Here is an 18,341-nt window from a genome sequence, read left to right on the forward strand (position 1 = left end):
CAGTCTAGCCTTTGTAGCAAGAATATACAAACAAAATACAGTGTATACAAGGGTAGGTGCAAGAATTCCATCAGAATGGCACAGTGAGGTGATTTTCCTTTAAAACCGTTTGAAAAGAAAGAGAACCATAATGACAGTTTGAGAGGTCCTACAGTGGCTTCTAGAGGGCTGTATATCATGTGTGGGCATGGTGCCCTGGAAGTGCAATAGCCAGGGGCACTTTTAATGAACAAAGTGTGATGCAGCCTGAGAGGAAACATGTAGTGTGAATCCCCCACCCTCTGTTCAGAGACACTGGGATTGCAGACAAGAATATCCAGATGTTGCAAGGTCTTCTTTTCGAAAATCATAGTACAGTAGGCTTGTGACAGAGAGAAAGATATATTTCTCTGGTTGGGTTGGCTTACATGTGTGGTTATTAATGAAATGTCCTGAATTAAGAATAAACTGAAGGTAACCAGGGTAAATGAAAAATAGTGATATATTAATACAAGTACACATGGGTTAGTAAAAGCCCTCCTTAGCTTACCTAATGCAGTGATAGGTCCTTTACTAGTATGTGAGGTGGTGGGTCCACTTTTCCACATCACAAAATAAAACTCCTTTCTATGTCCTTCTACTTTCTCTCCAAATACTCTGGCCTCTCCTGCTCACATCAGGTAAGCCCTTACCACTCGACTAATGGCTTGAAGTTCAATAAAGCAATGACCAGAAAGAGCTTTTAAGACTCCTTCTGGGACCATATCTGGATCTCAACCCTGAACCTCTTCTGGGGTCAGAAATGATTGATAAAACAACAGAAGCCATCCTTTTGCAACTTATTTTATGACTCAGGTCTCCCTGAAGTGCAGAATCCCAAATTACACTAAAAAGGGTGTACTAACCCAGCAAAGGTTTAATTTTTGCAATATGTAACAACAGGCCATTCATAAAGTAAAACACTTCTTTACTGCCATCTAATGGCTCAAGCCCTGTTATTCTATTATTCCTCACCCCCTCACTGTCCTTTGTTACAGACACTATGGATTGCCTGGCAGTCTGGATGGGATCAATGATTTCTAATGCAATCAGGATGCCTTTATAAGGAAAGGACACACACGGTCAAACATCATTTTGGTTGTTGGCATCTTTCCCGGCAAGGAGGCCATGAGAGTGGATGGACAAAGGAAGACACCATTATGGGACTATATATTTCTCCAGTATTTTGGGTTGCAGTATTCCCCTGGTGGAGCTCCCAAGTTTGCACCTGCAGGGCAATATAGGAGCTGTAGTTTTGTTGTGGAACCATTCTGGTATAGTTGGATGCCGCTATGGACAGCTGCTAAGAACTAACTTCACACTATTAAGAAGGCTCTGACTGACCCGGAAGTGGATCCTGGTTGTAATGCTGTTACAATGGAAGTTCTCCGGGTCCATAAAAGTAATCACTTCACCCCACCCAGGCAAGTCAGATTTGGGAGAGGAGCTGGACATCACTCCCCTGGGAAGGAGTGAAGGAGAAAAGAGAATGAGAAAGTGAAAAGAAAGAATTGAATTTCTGTGTTGACTGGGAACAGAAGCCTGTAAAAGATACTTTGTTTAATAAAAGTACTTCTTTTGAACTGGGAACTTATGTCTGTGGAGTTGAGTCTGGGGTTTAGGACTTGGTGGTGCCCCTTAATGGTCACACCTTCTGTTGTGAAATCCTCTCCAGAATAGCTACAGTGCATCCTGGATTATTCCGATTCTTCAGCACACTGTTTACTTGACTGCTGGCATTCCATCTCTAGCTATCCTTTCTGAGCTTTAATGAGAAATCCAAACAGCATACATATTTTAAATGTCATGTAATTAGGGGTAGCGTTACAGGAGGATTTTTATGTATTTGCTAATTACTTTGGTACTTAGTGTTCTCCCATGTGTTTAAATGTATTAATTTTGATTATCAAAATCCATAAGATTAACAACATACAAAAATGTGTTAATTCTATACTGAAAATGTTAGAAATGCAATGTTTCAGTTGTTGAGTATATGATGAAAGCCCAGCAGTCAAAATTACATTTCTAAATTTTATCTTATTTTTCCAAAATACAGATAATTCAAACATTTTTTCTTTTTGCCTGCTGTAATACATTATATTAACAGTAAAATAAAACAAGTTTACATTAAATAAATACACAGCTTGAGAAGAGAATAATTGTGTACTCCAATAAGGAATTTGGAAAACATTGTTTGCAGTTATTTTAATAGTTAGAAATCACATCCCACAGATGTTACTAATGAAAACATCAAAGTCAAGTTTTATGTGTTTCTACAATCTTTGCTCACAGAGGCCTGACTCATGAAGTACATGCACATTTGTCGTGAGGAGACAGAAGTCACAACCATAGCCACAGGCAGCCAGAGCTCATTTCCCTTTTCATGTCACACCTCCCTCATAAATTTCACAATCACAAGAACTCACAATGCAAGAATAATATATACTGAATGTACAGTGTCGCATGTGCAAGCTTGGAGAGTCTCTAATGTGCACCAGGTTAATGCTAATAGGGAGGAACACGATTTCTGTTTTTCTCTGTTGAATTGCGGATCACCAGCAGGAAGAAGCCTGGCACCACTTCTATCATGCCTCAAGACCCACCTCTTCCAGACAGAGAGAAAAGGATGCCCCTGCAGTTCTGTTCATATTATAGCATCATGACACTAAAGGGTTCCACACAGCTATTTTGACCAATATTTAATTTATTTTTATTGACTTGATGAACTGCTAATTAAACAGCAACTTCTGGCTAGAGCTCCAACTCTTCCTATGTATATTGTTATTCTTTTATAACATATTTTAAAGATGGTAAAGTTTTTAGGCTCTAAGGCCATATTTTAGAAGGTTGTTATTTATTACTAAAACATAAAAAATGTTTCTGTTTTAACGATGTGTTTACATAGATTGTTGTAGACAAAAAACACACATCAAATTATTTCCCCTTACAATTTTGGGTAGCTTACTCCCAGATAATCAATCAAGGCAGGAACTGGGAGAACTTCTTGCCCGTTCTGAGGTGGTGGGGGGATGGTATAGGAGACTGCTTGCTGCTTGGGCTTATCGACACATTTAGAAGATAAAAGATGCTGATGGAGAGGTGCAAAGGGATTTAAGGTGGGCCGGATTTACAAGTTTTTTCGCAGGCTCTGGTAATTCTAGTGTTAAGTTGTCTGCATATATCGCAAACTAAGCACAATGCATTTTTTTTATTTTTAAAAGTACTTTATTGAAACAAAAAATATAACAAGAGCAAACATATTAAAAGTATACATACAACAAAACATGTTATAAATAACCTATTCAAAGAAATGAATAGTAGAAAAAAAATCTAAATATTCCATTCCTATTAGCCATGTGTAACCCAACATAAAGTTATCATATAAATATTTTATAATGTAAAAGGTGTTTGAATTTCCTTTTTTTGTTATTGATGACTTATTTAGAAAACTGTATTAAAACAAATTAACATCATTTATCCTACAGTGAACAGCCATCTTTAATATGACTGCATAAGATAGATAGATAGATAGATAGATAGATAGATAGATAGATAGATAGATAGATAGATAGATAGATAGATAGATAGATAGATAGATAGATAGATAGATAGATAGATAGATAGATAGATAGAGTAATCTCTCGCTATATCGCGCTTCGCCTTTCGCAGCTTCACTCTATCGCGGATTTTATATGTAAGCATATTTAAATATATATCGCGGATTTTTTGCTGGTTCGCGGATTTCTGCGGACAATGGGTCTTTTAATTTCTGGTACATGCTTCCTCAGTTGGTTTGCCCAGTTGATTTCATACAAGGGACGCTATTGGCAGATGGCTGAGAAGCTACCCAACTTACTTTTCTCTCTCTCTCTCTCTCTTGCGCTGACTTTCTCTGATCCTGACGTAGGGGGATTGAGCAGGGGGGCTGTTCGCACACCTAGACGATACGGACGCTCGTCTAAAAATGCTGAAAGATTATCTTCACGTTGCTACCTTCTGTGCAGCTGCTTCGTGAAGCGACATGCTGCACGGTGCTTCGCATACTTAAAAGCTCGAAGGGCACATATTGATTTTTGATTGTTTGTTTTTCTCTGTCTCTCTCTATCTCTCTCTCTCTCTCTTTCTCTGCTCTTGACGGAAGGGGTGTGAGCTGCCTCCTTCAACAGCTTTGTGCCGCGGTGCTTCGCATACTTAAAAGCCAAACAGCCCTATTGATTTGTTTGCTTTCCTCTCTCTTTCTGACAGTCTCTGCTCCTGACGCGCACTCCTTTGAAGAGGAAGATATGTTTGCATTCTTTTAATTGTGAGACGGAACTGTCATCTCTGTCTTGTCATGGAGCACAGTTTAAACTTTTGAAAAAGAGACAAATGTTTGTTTGCAGTGTTTGAATAACGTTCCTGTCTCTCTACAACCTCCTGTGTTTCTGCGCAAATCTGTGACCCAAGCATGACAATATAAAAATAACCATATAAACATATGGCTTCTACTTCGCGGATTTTCTTATTTCGCGGGTGGCTCTGGAACACAACGCCCGCGATGGAGGAGGGATTACTGTAGATAGATAGATAGATAGATAGATAGATAGATAGATAGATAGATAGATAGATAGATAGATAGATAGATAGATAGATAGATAGATAGATAGATAGATAGATAGATAGATAGATAGATAGATAGATAGATAGATAGATACTTTATTAATCCCAAGGGGAAATTCACAATAAAAATGTGAATAAATAATAAATAATAAGTCATAATGCATTAAATTGTGAATTCAAACAGTGATTTTGGTTTTAGACAGTAATGCAGCAGTTTATTAGATTCTTTCAATCCAGTTTTGCAGTGGATACCGAAGCAGAGATCAAATGGAGCCTTATTGTTTTGCACCCTTATAAACAGATGCTGTACATGGGTAAAAATAGACCGCACTGTATATATGAAAACACATAGATTTTAAAGCAGGACCTGAACAACCAAAGCACTGGTATGGTGTAGCAGTGATTTGTGCTACTGAAACATTGCTCTAGAGTCTTGTGTTTGCATCCTTGGTCTATGTGAAGTTTGCCTGTGTGTTTTTCTCTGGGCAGTCCAGTTTTCCTCCTATATCACAAACGTGTATGTGTGAGTGTTTAAATTTAAACTCGTATGGTATCATTGATTGGTATTCTGTGCTTGAATATACCTTGTGATTTACTGGCACTGCATTCAAGACTGGTTTCTGCTGTACCTGGTTCTGCAAAAATAATCTCCACACCTCCACAATTCTGAAATATGCTCCACACACTTGGATTTTCCAGAATGCATAAAAATACACCAACATTAACGCAATAGCTAGTCCAGCAAAATAGCTTAGGATTTAAAGTGAAAATTAAGGACATTCATATAAACCATTAATTTAAAGTAAAATATATTTATTACTGCAAGAAATACTGCTGCTGTGTTCACTTTGTCTATTACACGGATAAATTGAGAGCAAAACTTTCAACAGAGTTTCCTTCTGCTACATGTAGATACTCACTACCCCTCAGCTGTGGGTGTGTTTCTGACAAGTCTTTGATATCATTAAGGAAGTTCTTGTATATGAGTCACTTTACAACAACCACAAAGAACAAATTAGGACAGCAGAGCTCAGCAAAAACTGACTACATGAGCATTGAATGTATATATGTTTTTAACTTGATTTAAAATATATTAAATATCAACAATTGTGAGATACTTAATTTTCCCACTTGTTACATTTGCAATAGAGACACTGATAAACTCTTTGGAGCATATAAAAGTGGATACAATAATAAACAATTCATTAAACGAAATGGCATAAAAGTCTTTAGAGAGTTAAAAAAACAGGCACATTAATATGACTCAACACTTTGCCTGTAGGCATTTAAATGCAAGAGTTAAGAGTTTAAAGGAATGCCTTTGCCTTCCATTCTTGTTAACACTTGTAGTACCTTGACTAGATTAATTATTTAAAATACTTTTTTAAAGAAGCCACTCATTTCTAAATATTCTCAGGTGCAAATAATTATTCAAGCTAACCTACTTGTACTCACGGGATTCTCCTTTGCTGCCAGTCAGTTCTACCTTCATTGAACATTCAGTTCATTGTTTTACACTGACATGTTGTCAGGACATACATAGAGATCTGCTCAATGTCTCATTACTTTCCTTGTGATCTAGTGTATTTTGCATTCAAATTTTGTGTAGCTTTATAACATACTGTGCATGGATTCTTGTGACACTGTTTATTATGAATACAACTGTATCACATAAAGATCAATGTTAATTACACATTCACATTAGCTGCTTTCTGTTTGCCAACTTGTCATTTCACGCCTTTTCTTTGCTACTTTGCTGCTATGAAAAGATTCCTAGCAAGCAGCAAGATTGAATAAAATTAAAGACTTGTGTTCATACAATAAAAGCAGCGATAACACACAATTCTGGTAAATCACAGATTTTGTTATGTTTTAGACTTTACACAGAAATCTAAACAAGTATTTCAGACCTTCAGTCATGCACTTGTCTTTAAAGTCATTTTTGACCTTATAAAAACTGAATGGCTAAGAAATCCTTTTTTCTTACACAGAGAAAATATTTCATATTTTAACATCAATATTGGTGTTACTTTACTGAGATACTGTATCTGTACATCCAGACTTGTCACACTTAAATATATTAAACATAAGATCCCAGTATTTCACATAATGCAGCCAGGGAAATTAAATTCTCTGACAGGTAGAGAATAGTATGGAGCATTGAAAAACAAAAGAGACAAACATGGAGCAGCTAAAATCCTTCTGCATTTTTAGTGTTCTCACAAGCAGCATGAAGCTCAGTTTCCACCAGATGACCTCTGCATGCCCCTATCATTGCTTCTGCTTCAATGCTGCATGAGCTCACCACTCCCATCAGTAGGTGTGGATTCAAAGGGACACAGCTTCATCTGATAGTAACTACGCCCAACAATTTCCTTCTTGATTTGAATGAGGAAGGTTCTAGTATTTCATAATCCATCCATCTTTACTTTATTCACACTTTCCCTCAAAGTGGATCATTGGAGGGATATATTATTTTTAGTGTTTTATAACTTATTGCACTATAAGACTTGTATACATAGCAAGTGGGCTTCCTTCCATGAAGTAAAATTGTGACTTGACTACCTATTATTGAGTGGCACAGCATTAAATTGTTCAGTGCTTCCACATCACAGATCTAGTCTCCTGGGTTCAAATCTTGTTTCTGGATATTAACTGTTTGTAGCTTTCCTGTACTCCCTGTGCCTGTGTGGGTTTCCTTCAGGTATTTTGGTTTTCCTCCCACATCCGAAAACTTTTCCTGGTTAGGTCTGTCTATGATTCCAAGTAAGCCAGGGTGTAGCTCTTGTGATGGACAGGTCCCTTGTGCCAAGTGTTGATGGGATAGGCTCAGGGCTCCCTGTGCCCTTGAATTGGATTCAATAGGTTTGACAGTGGTATGATTCCTGTTGTTTTGCTTTAGTTCCTTACTAGGGAAGACTAGCATGGGGCTTTATATTTTGGAATGTTTCATCATGCTTTTGTAATAAAATGCAGGTTGGTGTCAAAGATATTGGGCTTAAATTCAATCAGTTTACAATCACTATTTCAAGTTCTCCTTTAGCACTTAATAGCTCAATGTCTTTCAGAGCACTGAATATATTTAGATACAGTATGTCTTGAAACTAGCCGTGTTGAGGAGATGGCCAAAGTAACTATGGAGTCAATGTTATTTTTTTTTTCAAGGTAGAGTCAGTCTCTTCAGTCACAAGATTGGTGATTGGTGTATGCAGAAAATTTACGTCCAGGTAGCTTAATACACCTATAGGACACCCTGTTCCCTAGTGGCAGCCTCCTTGATGCCTGGCTCCTGTCACCCTCCACTTATAGCCCTTCATAACAAACTGACATGTAGTATAACCTCCAAATACACATATAACCATAATATTCTTTCAGCTAAAAATAATTATACAGTATATAATACATGATTTGCATTTTCTTTTTGGGCTTGTTTAACACTAGACAACACTGTCTGCTAGATAGATCGATGTACAGATCTTTGATTTTTTTCTTTAAATTATTCTATCCCTTGATTCAATGTTATACCACCTGCTTACTTGTAAGGTTAAACACAATTATTTGAGTTTTTATTCCATTTTATGTTTAAAATTGTCATCAAGATATATCTGAAACTTCTCAAAATTTTACTGTGTAACAATAAAAAAACATATTTCAGACTTCATATGTGCAGCACTGCCATAATGAAGTCTATCACATTCATTCATTTTCAAATCCTATTAAATGAAAAATCCACCTCAAATTATATTTTTAATATGTTCCTTACCATATGTACTTTGTAGTGGTTGCTGAGAAAATAATTTAATCTAATTTTTTTATGCAAAATGGATAGATAACATTTTACGAAATAATAATAATCCAATATATACTAATTCAGTATAAAAGCAAACTTAAAAAGGCATAGTCCACATGTCAGTTATCTAGTTGTGTGCTCAAAACATGCAAAGTGCATGCTTTTTTGCTAAAATATTGGAAAACAGTTACTTCTAGAATAATCAGTGCACATAATAAACATGAAACTAAAGCCTCATTAGAATGAATTTAGGAAATGAAAACAAATAATATTTATTGACCAAATAAATGAGGGGGAGAGGTGGGTCTTTAATTCAAAAATTCAGTGAAAATATTTTGTAGGACACAGTGAATGTGTTCACACATTTTCCATCCATCCATCCATTTTCCAACCCGCTGAATCCAAACAGGGTCACGGGGGTCTGCTGGAGCCAATCCCAGCCAACACAGGGCGCAAGGTAGGAACCAATCCCGGGCAGGGTTTCAGCCCACCGCAGGGCACACATACACACACACCCACATACCAAGCACACACTAGGGACAATTTTGGATCGCCAATGCACCTAACCTGCATGTCTTTGAACTATGGGAGGAACCTGGAGCACCCTGTGGAAAACCACGCAGACATGGGGAGAACATGCAAACTCTACGCAGGGAGGACCCGAGAAGCAAACCCACGTCTTCTTACTGCAAGGCAGCAGCGCTACCACTGCGCCACCGTGCTGCCCTATTCATACCAGCTTAAATATAAGATTTTTTTAAGAAAATATAATATCCTTACCCATTTGGTAGTGAATAAGCATCTACAAAATAGCGACCCAAAAGAGGAGAAGATCTGTACAACTTCAGTAGCTGAAATAAAAAAAGTACAGTGGAATTAAAATTTGGAACGTTCTACTCAATTAAAATCATTATACAAAATGCAATGATTTTTTGAGGAGTTCAACAAAATTAGATGGAAGTATCTTTATAAAAATATGCTAGTTATGGAGCATTTAAAAAACTCATGCTACCATTAAACTACCTGAAGGTACAAGTGATCTCTAATGGTAATGTTTTTGTCATGACAATCAAAGCTTTCACCGAAGTCCAGACAGATCAAAATTTTAAATTAAGAGAGAGATTTTTAGGAATGTTTGAGAAAGAGGAGTCACACAAAATCAAAGGCAAACCACTAAAGGTCAGCAAAGTGTTCATTCAACTTTAAAAGACAATCGTTAAATTGAATGCCATTAACAAAACCTCAATAATAACCAAAATATTCTAACCAGAAAAGTGCTTTTTCTTGTTAAGTCTTTCCTCTGTTTTGCAAATGAGTTCATACACTATTTAATTGCTTATAATGTGGTAAAAATTATCTTACTGATCACATGCCACCTACATCAAATGTAGAATTATAGCAACCTGTACTTGCCACACAAATTGTATGAATCCTGCATTCTTATGTAATGTTATCTTAAACACAAATGGTTCCAAAAATGTGGATCCAACAAAATACAGAAGATACTACTAAATGAATACATACCTAATATGTGAGTGACAGTTTTCATAATTTGTAACAGGGTCAGGGGGTTTTGGGGAGGGTGTATTGGAGCCTATCTCAGCAAGTATAGGGCACAAGGGCAGGAACAAACACTGAATGGGCACCAGTCCACTGCACACACACACACACACACACACACAGGCCAGGTTAGCCTCACCAATTCACCAAACCTGTATGGCTTTGGGCAGTGGGAGAAAACAGGAGCACTTGGAGGAATCTCATGCAGACATGGGAGAACATGCAAACCCCATGCAGGGAGGACTTGGGTTTGCAAACACTGGCCTTCTTACTGTGATGCAGCAGTGCTCCCACTGTACCACCGTGCCACCTCATTGTCAATATTACTATTCCTTATTTAGGAGATGCCCTTTATTCATTACATAAGCAAATATATTGAAACAGTTGAATAGTTATAAATCACAAAGTTAAGCATATTAAGTATAACAGTGCTACTACTAGCCTTCCCTGAAATCTGGGAAGTGAGAGATCAACTCAAGTACAGTACATTAATATAAAATATAAAAATGTAATCTTACCATATCTCTCAGATGCTGTGAAATGCAGGTGCTCTCAAACTGATGCTGAGGTGATTCTGTTGAACCTTGGCAGTTAATTACTCTAAGTGTACCATTGTAATTATGAGGTGTTATATAAGATTGCTTATCAAACTTTTCATCTTCATCCTCATAAACCACTGGAATATAAGTAAAAATGTAAACTTAATTTACTATTTTGCTAAAAAGGCAGATCTCAATTTCTTCTTGAAACAGAGAAATATTTGTCAAAAGAAACAGCTTCTGGTCAATTTGTTTTACTTATTGTCATGTATGGCCATACATTTGGTACTGCTGCACCTACCAATATATTCAATTCAATCACAGCTACTATTAGGTATAATTTTATACTTGTTAATATACATTGCACACAATATACATATACACACAATAACACTGAACAAAACACAAGAACATCACACAACATACGTATTTAAAGACACCTATCTAATATGTTGGTAGGTTGGCAAAATGGTTCCAGAAATGCAGGGTTCTGAAAAGTGGCAAATGATAGGTTGAGGCCATCCAAGTACCTAGTAGGTATAATAAAACCACTACAGCTGTTTAACTGGTGCCCATGAAATAATTGCTCCATTGGCACCCAAGTGAAAGAAAGGTCACTGAGGATGAACAGAATGGCAAAAAAATCCCCCATCAGACAGATGACAACACCAAAAAGTGGCCATGTAGAACAGGTGAAGTCTCTGCCATTTTACTTGGTTGCCAAACAGTCTAACATTTACAGAGGGATCTATGTCCTTTATTTAAAACTTAGAGTAAAAAGTGTAGAGGCAAAAGTTGACACTGGAAGCACCAGTGATATAGCCCCAGGACTTTCAAAGGGATTTCTTGACTGCAAATGGTGTTTAGTATTTCTAATATAGCATATGCTGAGTTTGGTTTAAAGTCTGTTTCCTTCTAGTGCTTAAAGCAAAATAAAGACAAGAGAGTATCTGAGGCAGCACTGCCAGAGTGAGAAAGAAAAAGAGAGACAGACAGAGACAGAGGGATGGGTGCAGATAGGAAGCAAGAGAAAGTTGTGAGGTAGAGTAGTTTGGTGCTTAGACATCGTATTTGAAGTGGGCAACTGATGACCACCTCACCTGATAGTGGGGGAGCAATCTTTATAATGAGGTTCATTTGAGTAGCTGCAATTTGCTCCTTGTGTTCTGCTTGATCCTTTCTTTTATTATTTAGCCTTCTTAATTACTTTATTTGAATTGAAACAAGATTTTTGGTTTAGACTCTAAAGCACTTTGTTTAAAGTTTACAATAGTGGTGTCTCTGGACAGAATGTATCTTAATATTTAAAAAAGCCTGGGTATTATACCAATATGTAAATACAACAGACCGGCACTCTGTCACCGTTAGTTCTGGCAATATGTCTGGTAATGTATAGATAGGCTCTGGCTGCTTGTGACCATGAATTGGATTGATCTGATGAAAGAAATTGACAAAAAATGATGTAACACACAAATATATGAATGCAGTGTGAGGGAAAAGGTATTCCAATAAAAATATGTGTTGTAATTTTTATTCCAAATGGGAAGGCCAAAGTCATAAAACCACCCTGAAACGCAATCACCAGTATTTAAGTTAAGTAAATGCACATATCTACACTTTAAAAATAAATATATAAATAAAAAAATGATCAGCCAAAAATCAAGCAAAATTACCAAGGAGCATGAGTAAGAAAAGGAACAAATAACAAAAAGAAAACAAGTTATTACAATAATTAACTAACAAGCAGACAATAGTAAAACAAAATCTCCTTTGAGATGTAACTGATAAGAGACATAATTAACCCAAAAAGAATTTTTTTAAATCAACAAGCCAAAAAAGTCACACAGCAAAGCACAAAAAAGGAACAAAGCCGAAAACTCATCAAGGGCAAATTCCATTAGTCCTTTAACAAGCTCAATCGCTAAATCTCTTCCTATAATTTTATTACTGGGCTTCCTAATTGAATTACCTATTTGGATGGGGTTTTTTGACAGGTGGGGAAGAGATGAGCTGTGAGCTTTATGCAAAGTATTTTTTTATGTTCTATGTTTTTCTAAATTATGAAAAGAATCTTAAATCTACTTGAAGTGTCACAAACAGTGCGAGAAGAGAGGACGCTGCCCGACCCATTGTTTACAGCTCAGCGCAGTTAAAAAGTAGAAAGACGCAAAGCTGTTTTCCTCATCTCTTCTACTATCAAGTACTGCCAACTAAAAAAAAGCTACAATGTGGCAGTTTCCGCGACAGTCACGTGGACGAATAAATAAAACTTCTCGGTGTGTTTGTGTTTGCTTCTTTTTAATATCAGTAAAATAACTCACACAAATAATAACAATTCGTAAAGACGATATAAAAATGGCGTTCACAAACTAAGTGATAAGTTCCTGTATTATAATATGTTCTGTGGTCATATGTAATTTCCATATCGCGTGGTCATACGTAATTTCCATTTTATACATAATTTCCATATCACGTGGTCATACGTAATTTCCGTTTCAAACACGAGAAGAATTTTATATATATACATATCTTATAACAGAAAAAATAAATTGAACTTTTGTCAAGAGTCTTCTACAGTAATTTATTTAATATATTTAAGTGTCCATCCATTCATTCCTTCATCTTGCTAACTCATTTATTCAGGGCAGGGTTGCAGAACAGCTGGAACCTATCCCAGCAATCATCAGGTGCAAGGCAGGAACAACACTGGGACAAAGCACCAGCCCATCTCAGGGTGAACACACACAGACACACACACGCACTCACACTAGTGTTTTTGTTAAACTTTATATATAATGGCTGCTAGGTTACACTGATTACTGATGTCCTGATGTTCTATGTTGGCATTAATGTTTTATTTGTACATAAGCTTCACCAAATCAAACTCCGCGCAAATAATGTTGTTATGGAAATAAATTTAAAGAGCTGTGACCTAGAGGGCATGTGGACAACACAGACAAATGACAGATTAAAGCATTCCAAATTAAAAAAAAAAAAAACTACCTAACTTAAACTGTCTTTTCCCTTTTGGAAAATAACCAAATTAACTGTCTTCACTTCAACACAGGAGCTTTTGTTGTAAAGTTCAATATTTTTGTCATGTGTAAGTAGTACAATGAGAATATTCTTTGTATGTCTCTTCACAATAGTAGCAATAACACAATACTGAGAAAGACACAAAAAAGTATACATAGCATACAACATATATATGTAAACAATTACATACTGTACAATATATTTATGTGAGTATCTGTTTACAAATGTTAGTAAATACAGTTTTTTGTATGTTACAATATTTGTTGTTGTGATTAGCTGTTCAGTAATTTTTCAATGTGTGGATAGAAACTATTCCTGAATCTACTGGTCTGAGTGCCAATGGTTCTGTACTGTTTACCAGAAGGAAGGAGTAAGAAAGGCGGCTCTGCAGGATGGCTGAGGTCTTTAATAATATGCTTTCCTTTCTAAGGCATTTTGTTCTGTACAGGTACATGTCATTATCAGAAGGCAGCTGGGTGCCAGCAAAATGCTCTGTTGCCCTCACCACTTTCAACAGTGCTTTACCATCTTGAGCTGAGCAGATGCTCTGTTAGTGAAGATACACTTTACTACACACCTGTAGAAAGTGGTAAGACTAAATAGAGAAACTTGATGCCTTCCTTAGATGTCTTGCATTTGATCTTGTGTTGCTACTCTGTAACCTGCTTCTCTTTTCTTGACTGCTCATATACTGAAATCTATGCCACACAATGTAACTAATAAAACAAATACAGCGGAAATGCTGAACTTTACCTTGTTAAATACTTGTGTAAAGGGCATACCTGAATATAGAACACTGAAACATTTGCATGTATCATTTCATGGATTAATAGAAAGGGTAAACTAAGCAGAACACTCAGTTGTTTCGCAACAAGGTGCACAGATTGTACTTTCTACATCACAATAGATCACCATGCAGCCAAATACTGATCAAACAATTTCTGCTCCTTACCTTTTTTACCAGATTAGGGAATTGGAGGAGGTATGATTATTCACCATGAGAAGTATTGAAAAGAAAATCTAGATAACCTTATACAGTACTAGTAAAATAATTTTAATTCATTAAGTTGTATCAAAAAAATAAACAAAATAAGATTGAAACTGGAATCCTAATTTTCAATACAGTCTATACATTACTGTATTTGCTTTTAGGATAGCAAAAAAGAGAACAAATATGCTATTCTAGATAAATTACATCTTAGGAACATTCTCATTTAGGTCACACCATAAAATACCAAATCTATGTAGCTAACAAATGATTAAACTGACTTTGAGGGGAAAAACAAACTGAGAGGGAAAAAAAGACTGGGAAGAAAAAACAAAAGAGAGCAGTCTGGAATGCAGAAGGCTGCCAAACCAGTTGTGGATGTAAAAAATGTAGTGTATTAAAGTAGTAGTATAGTAGGAAAAAGTATACAATATGTTCTAATGATATGAGAAGATAAAAGACTATCTTAACTGATAAAATCTAAGGAAAATCCTAACCATTTCAGAAATGACTTGACACAATCACTGCTTGAAAACTAAAGCCCTGTTACATTTTTCCCATGACTCTTAGCTGACATTCTTGCCATTTATTAGGCTGCACTTCAGACTTCTCTTCAGAGTTCTCTTTTAGATTTTTTCTGTACTTTGAAATATATTTTAACAGCTGTGCTCCCTTCTTTATTTTGTTTATTTTTGAAAATCAGAGACTTAAAACTTTATTTACTAATTTATTGATCTATTGAAGCTAAAATGTGTCTCTCATTAATATATAAACTGTACATTTAATTTAAAAAGTTTTACATTCAGACTTGCATTGTCACTGAGCATGCAGTAATACAGTGCAATCATCTGTAACTGAAAAAAAGATAAGCACATTAAAAAAACTTTACTATCTGTGTAACCACATAGTTTCCTTGTTAATAAATAGAAATTCTAAAAAACAAAACATTTTTTTGTAATTTATTTGTAAAATACAGTGATTTTTTTCAATTACATAAATTCCTATTTTGCATTAATACTTAAATATTAATACTTTGACTACCAAAAATGATAATGTGAAAACAAAACCATTTATTGATACAAACTAAACAGCCAAAGGATTGGTAATGGTAGAAGGAGCCTTATAATGCAAAATAAAAAGAAATGAAAACCTAGCTAAACCATAATTAGATCCCCCTTATTAACTCATGGGAAAAGCTGCCTTCACTCATTCTGTTCTCTGGACTTCAAGTACAGGGTGAGTCAAAATTATGTTAACACTATTAGTACTGCTATGTGTATACTTTTATACAATTTCTGTGGACAATTTATGTGCCACATATGGTACATGTGTTGAACATGATGGAGAACAGGTAGAGACATTCCTGTAAATTATCTTGCACATATGAAGTATGTTTCCATCCATCCACCCATTATCCAACCCGCTATATCCTAACTACAGAGTCATGGGGGTCTGCTAGAGCCAATCCCAGCCAACACAATGCGCAAGGCAGGAAACAAACCCCGGGCAGGGTGCCAGCCCACTGCAGTTGAAGTATGCTTTGTGAATAAATTATTTCCGCAATTCAAATGTTAACATAATTTTGACTCACCCTGTATAATAGCACCCTGACCCAAAACCACTTTTAAGCTTCAGGCCATTAGTACTTTTATGGACACCTCTGGTCCTCTCAGAAATACCTTCAGGTGATGGCCCTGGACCATTCGCCAGTAAGAGACACCAGGAAAGCAGCTCCCCATAATATAATTTGCAATCCCTGTATCCCCAGAGGGGTCGGTTCAAAACAAATAATAGGATGCCCTATATAATATAAGAATACCAGTGTGCTTCTATAATTAATCAAGGAGTGAATATGAATAAATATTTAATCATTTTTATTATTAAAACAAAATCTTATATTTGTAGTTTATACAATTTCAGTTTCAAATCATATTTCAGTCTGTTTTTTGCTTTATTTATTCATTCATTCATATGATTTTCTGAACAGGATGCCTATGCACAAACAACCATAATTCCTCAGAAAACACCAGCTAACAATAACCATTCAACTTTGCCTATAAACGATTGGAATCAGAGAAGAAACCTGAAACCCTGGTAAGAGCCCAATGCTCCATGAAATTATGCAGGAATTAGTCTGAATCCAAGAAAATGCACTTGACTGGACAAAGGGACAACTCTGTACTACTATGCAACACTTAATTATTTAATGATTATATAAATAAAACTGCTGGAGATTGTTTAAAATTTAAATAAATATTACATTTTGCCTGATGATGCATATTGTAATCTTTTTAGTTAGCCAATAAAAGGTGTCACTTTACTTGACTTTTCACTACAATAAATATATTAGAAAATCTTACCAGAATACAGGACAAGGCTAATCACAATTGCCAGGAGGAACAGTAGAATGATCAATAAAATAGTATGCCACAGCTTCAGCTTCCAGCAGACTAATTTACTCTTTGAATAGCATCTTTTCTTTCCTCTGTTTGATATAGGCTGTTAAGAAAACAGATTACATAAAATTAGGCGCAAAATGACAATATAGTATATCAGTATGTGGTTTTAAGCTTAAGTAATATAATGTGTAAAACTCAAGCAAAATGTTGTTCTTTTCAAGCATACCTAAACATCCAAATTACAAAAGCAAAGTTTGTACTACAAGTACATAAAAACACAAAAAAATGATAGGTGCAAGAGAAACCAACCTGCTTATGCAGACATATACCTGTACACCCTAATGAATCCCTACCAGATGATTGTCTGGCTCTATTTTCATATGACAAACCTCCAGGAATTCAAGAATAATGGACCACTGCACCACTTCAACTATAAAGGATTATATTCAAACAAATAGTGAAATGTGGAATTCATTAACAAATTTTTATTTTTAGTGATGAGCACCAGACTTAAAATATGCTGTTGTATTGATTTCACCTGTTGTCACTGGAAGTGTATATGAAAATATAGTCATATGAAAATGTTTGGACTCTTAATTCTTTGGATTTTTGTTTATCATTGGCTGAGCTTTCAAAGTAGCAGCTTCCTTTTAATATATGACATGCCTTATGGAAGCAGTAGTATTTCTGCAGTGACATTAAGTTTACTGGATTAACAGAAAATATGCAATATGCATCATAACAAAATTAGACAGGTGCATACATTTGGGCACCCCAACAGAGATATTATATCAATGCTTAATTGAGCCTCCTTTTGCAAATATAACAGCCTCTAGATGCCTCCTATAGCCTTTGATGAGTGTCTGGATTCTGGATGGAGGTATTTTTGACCATTCTTCCATACAAAATCTCTCCAGTTCAGTTAAATTTGATGGTTGCCGAGCATGGACAGCCTGCTTCAAATCATCCCATAGATTTTCAATGATATTCAAGTCAGGGGACTGTGACGGCCATTCCAGAACATTGTACTTCTCCCTATGCATGAATGCCTTTGTAGATTTCGAACTGTGTTTTGGGACATTGTCTTGTTGGAATATCCAACCCCTGTGTAACTTCAACTTTGTGACTGATGCTTAAACAGTATCCTGAAGAATTTCTTGATATTGGGTTGAATTCATCCAACCCTTGACTTTAACAAGGGCCCCAGTCCCTGAACTAGCCACGCTGCCCCACAGCATGATGCAACCTCCATCAATTTTGACAGCAGGTAGCAGGTGCTTTTCTTGGAATGCGGTGTTCTTCTTCTGCCATGCAAAGTACTTTTTGTTATGACCAAATAACTCAATTTTTGTCTCATCAGTCCAAAGGACTTTCTTCCAAAATGAATCTGGCTTGTCTAAATGAGCATTTCC

At 36.0% G+C, this 18,341-nt stretch overlaps 1 protein-coding gene across 2 annotated transcripts in view; it reads right to left on the reverse strand.

The window, feature by feature from the left end:
- LOC114650317 (TPA-induced transmembrane protein) overlaps positions 1–18,341 on the reverse strand; it is an 81,470-nt gene that overhangs the window by 34,468 nt on the left and 28,661 nt on the right. For both annotated transcript variants that reach the window (XM_051927038.1, XM_028799872.2), the window contains 3 exons: positions 16,891–17,029; positions 10,486–10,643; positions 9,188–9,258 (listed from right to left, as the gene is read on the reverse strand). In XM_051927038.1, the coding sequence (XP_051782998.1) occupies positions 9,188–9,258; positions 10,486–10,643; positions 16,891–17,029 (368 nt within the window). The remainder of the gene's footprint in view (positions 1–9,187; positions 9,259–10,485; positions 10,644–16,890; positions 17,030–18,341) is intronic.

The sequence above is a fragment of the Erpetoichthys calabaricus genome, chromosome 4 (assembly GCF_900747795.2).
Source record: "Erpetoichthys calabaricus chromosome 4, fErpCal1.3, whole genome shotgun sequence".
Taxonomy (NCBI): domain Eukaryota; kingdom Metazoa; phylum Chordata; class Cladistia; order Polypteriformes; family Polypteridae; genus Erpetoichthys; species Erpetoichthys calabaricus.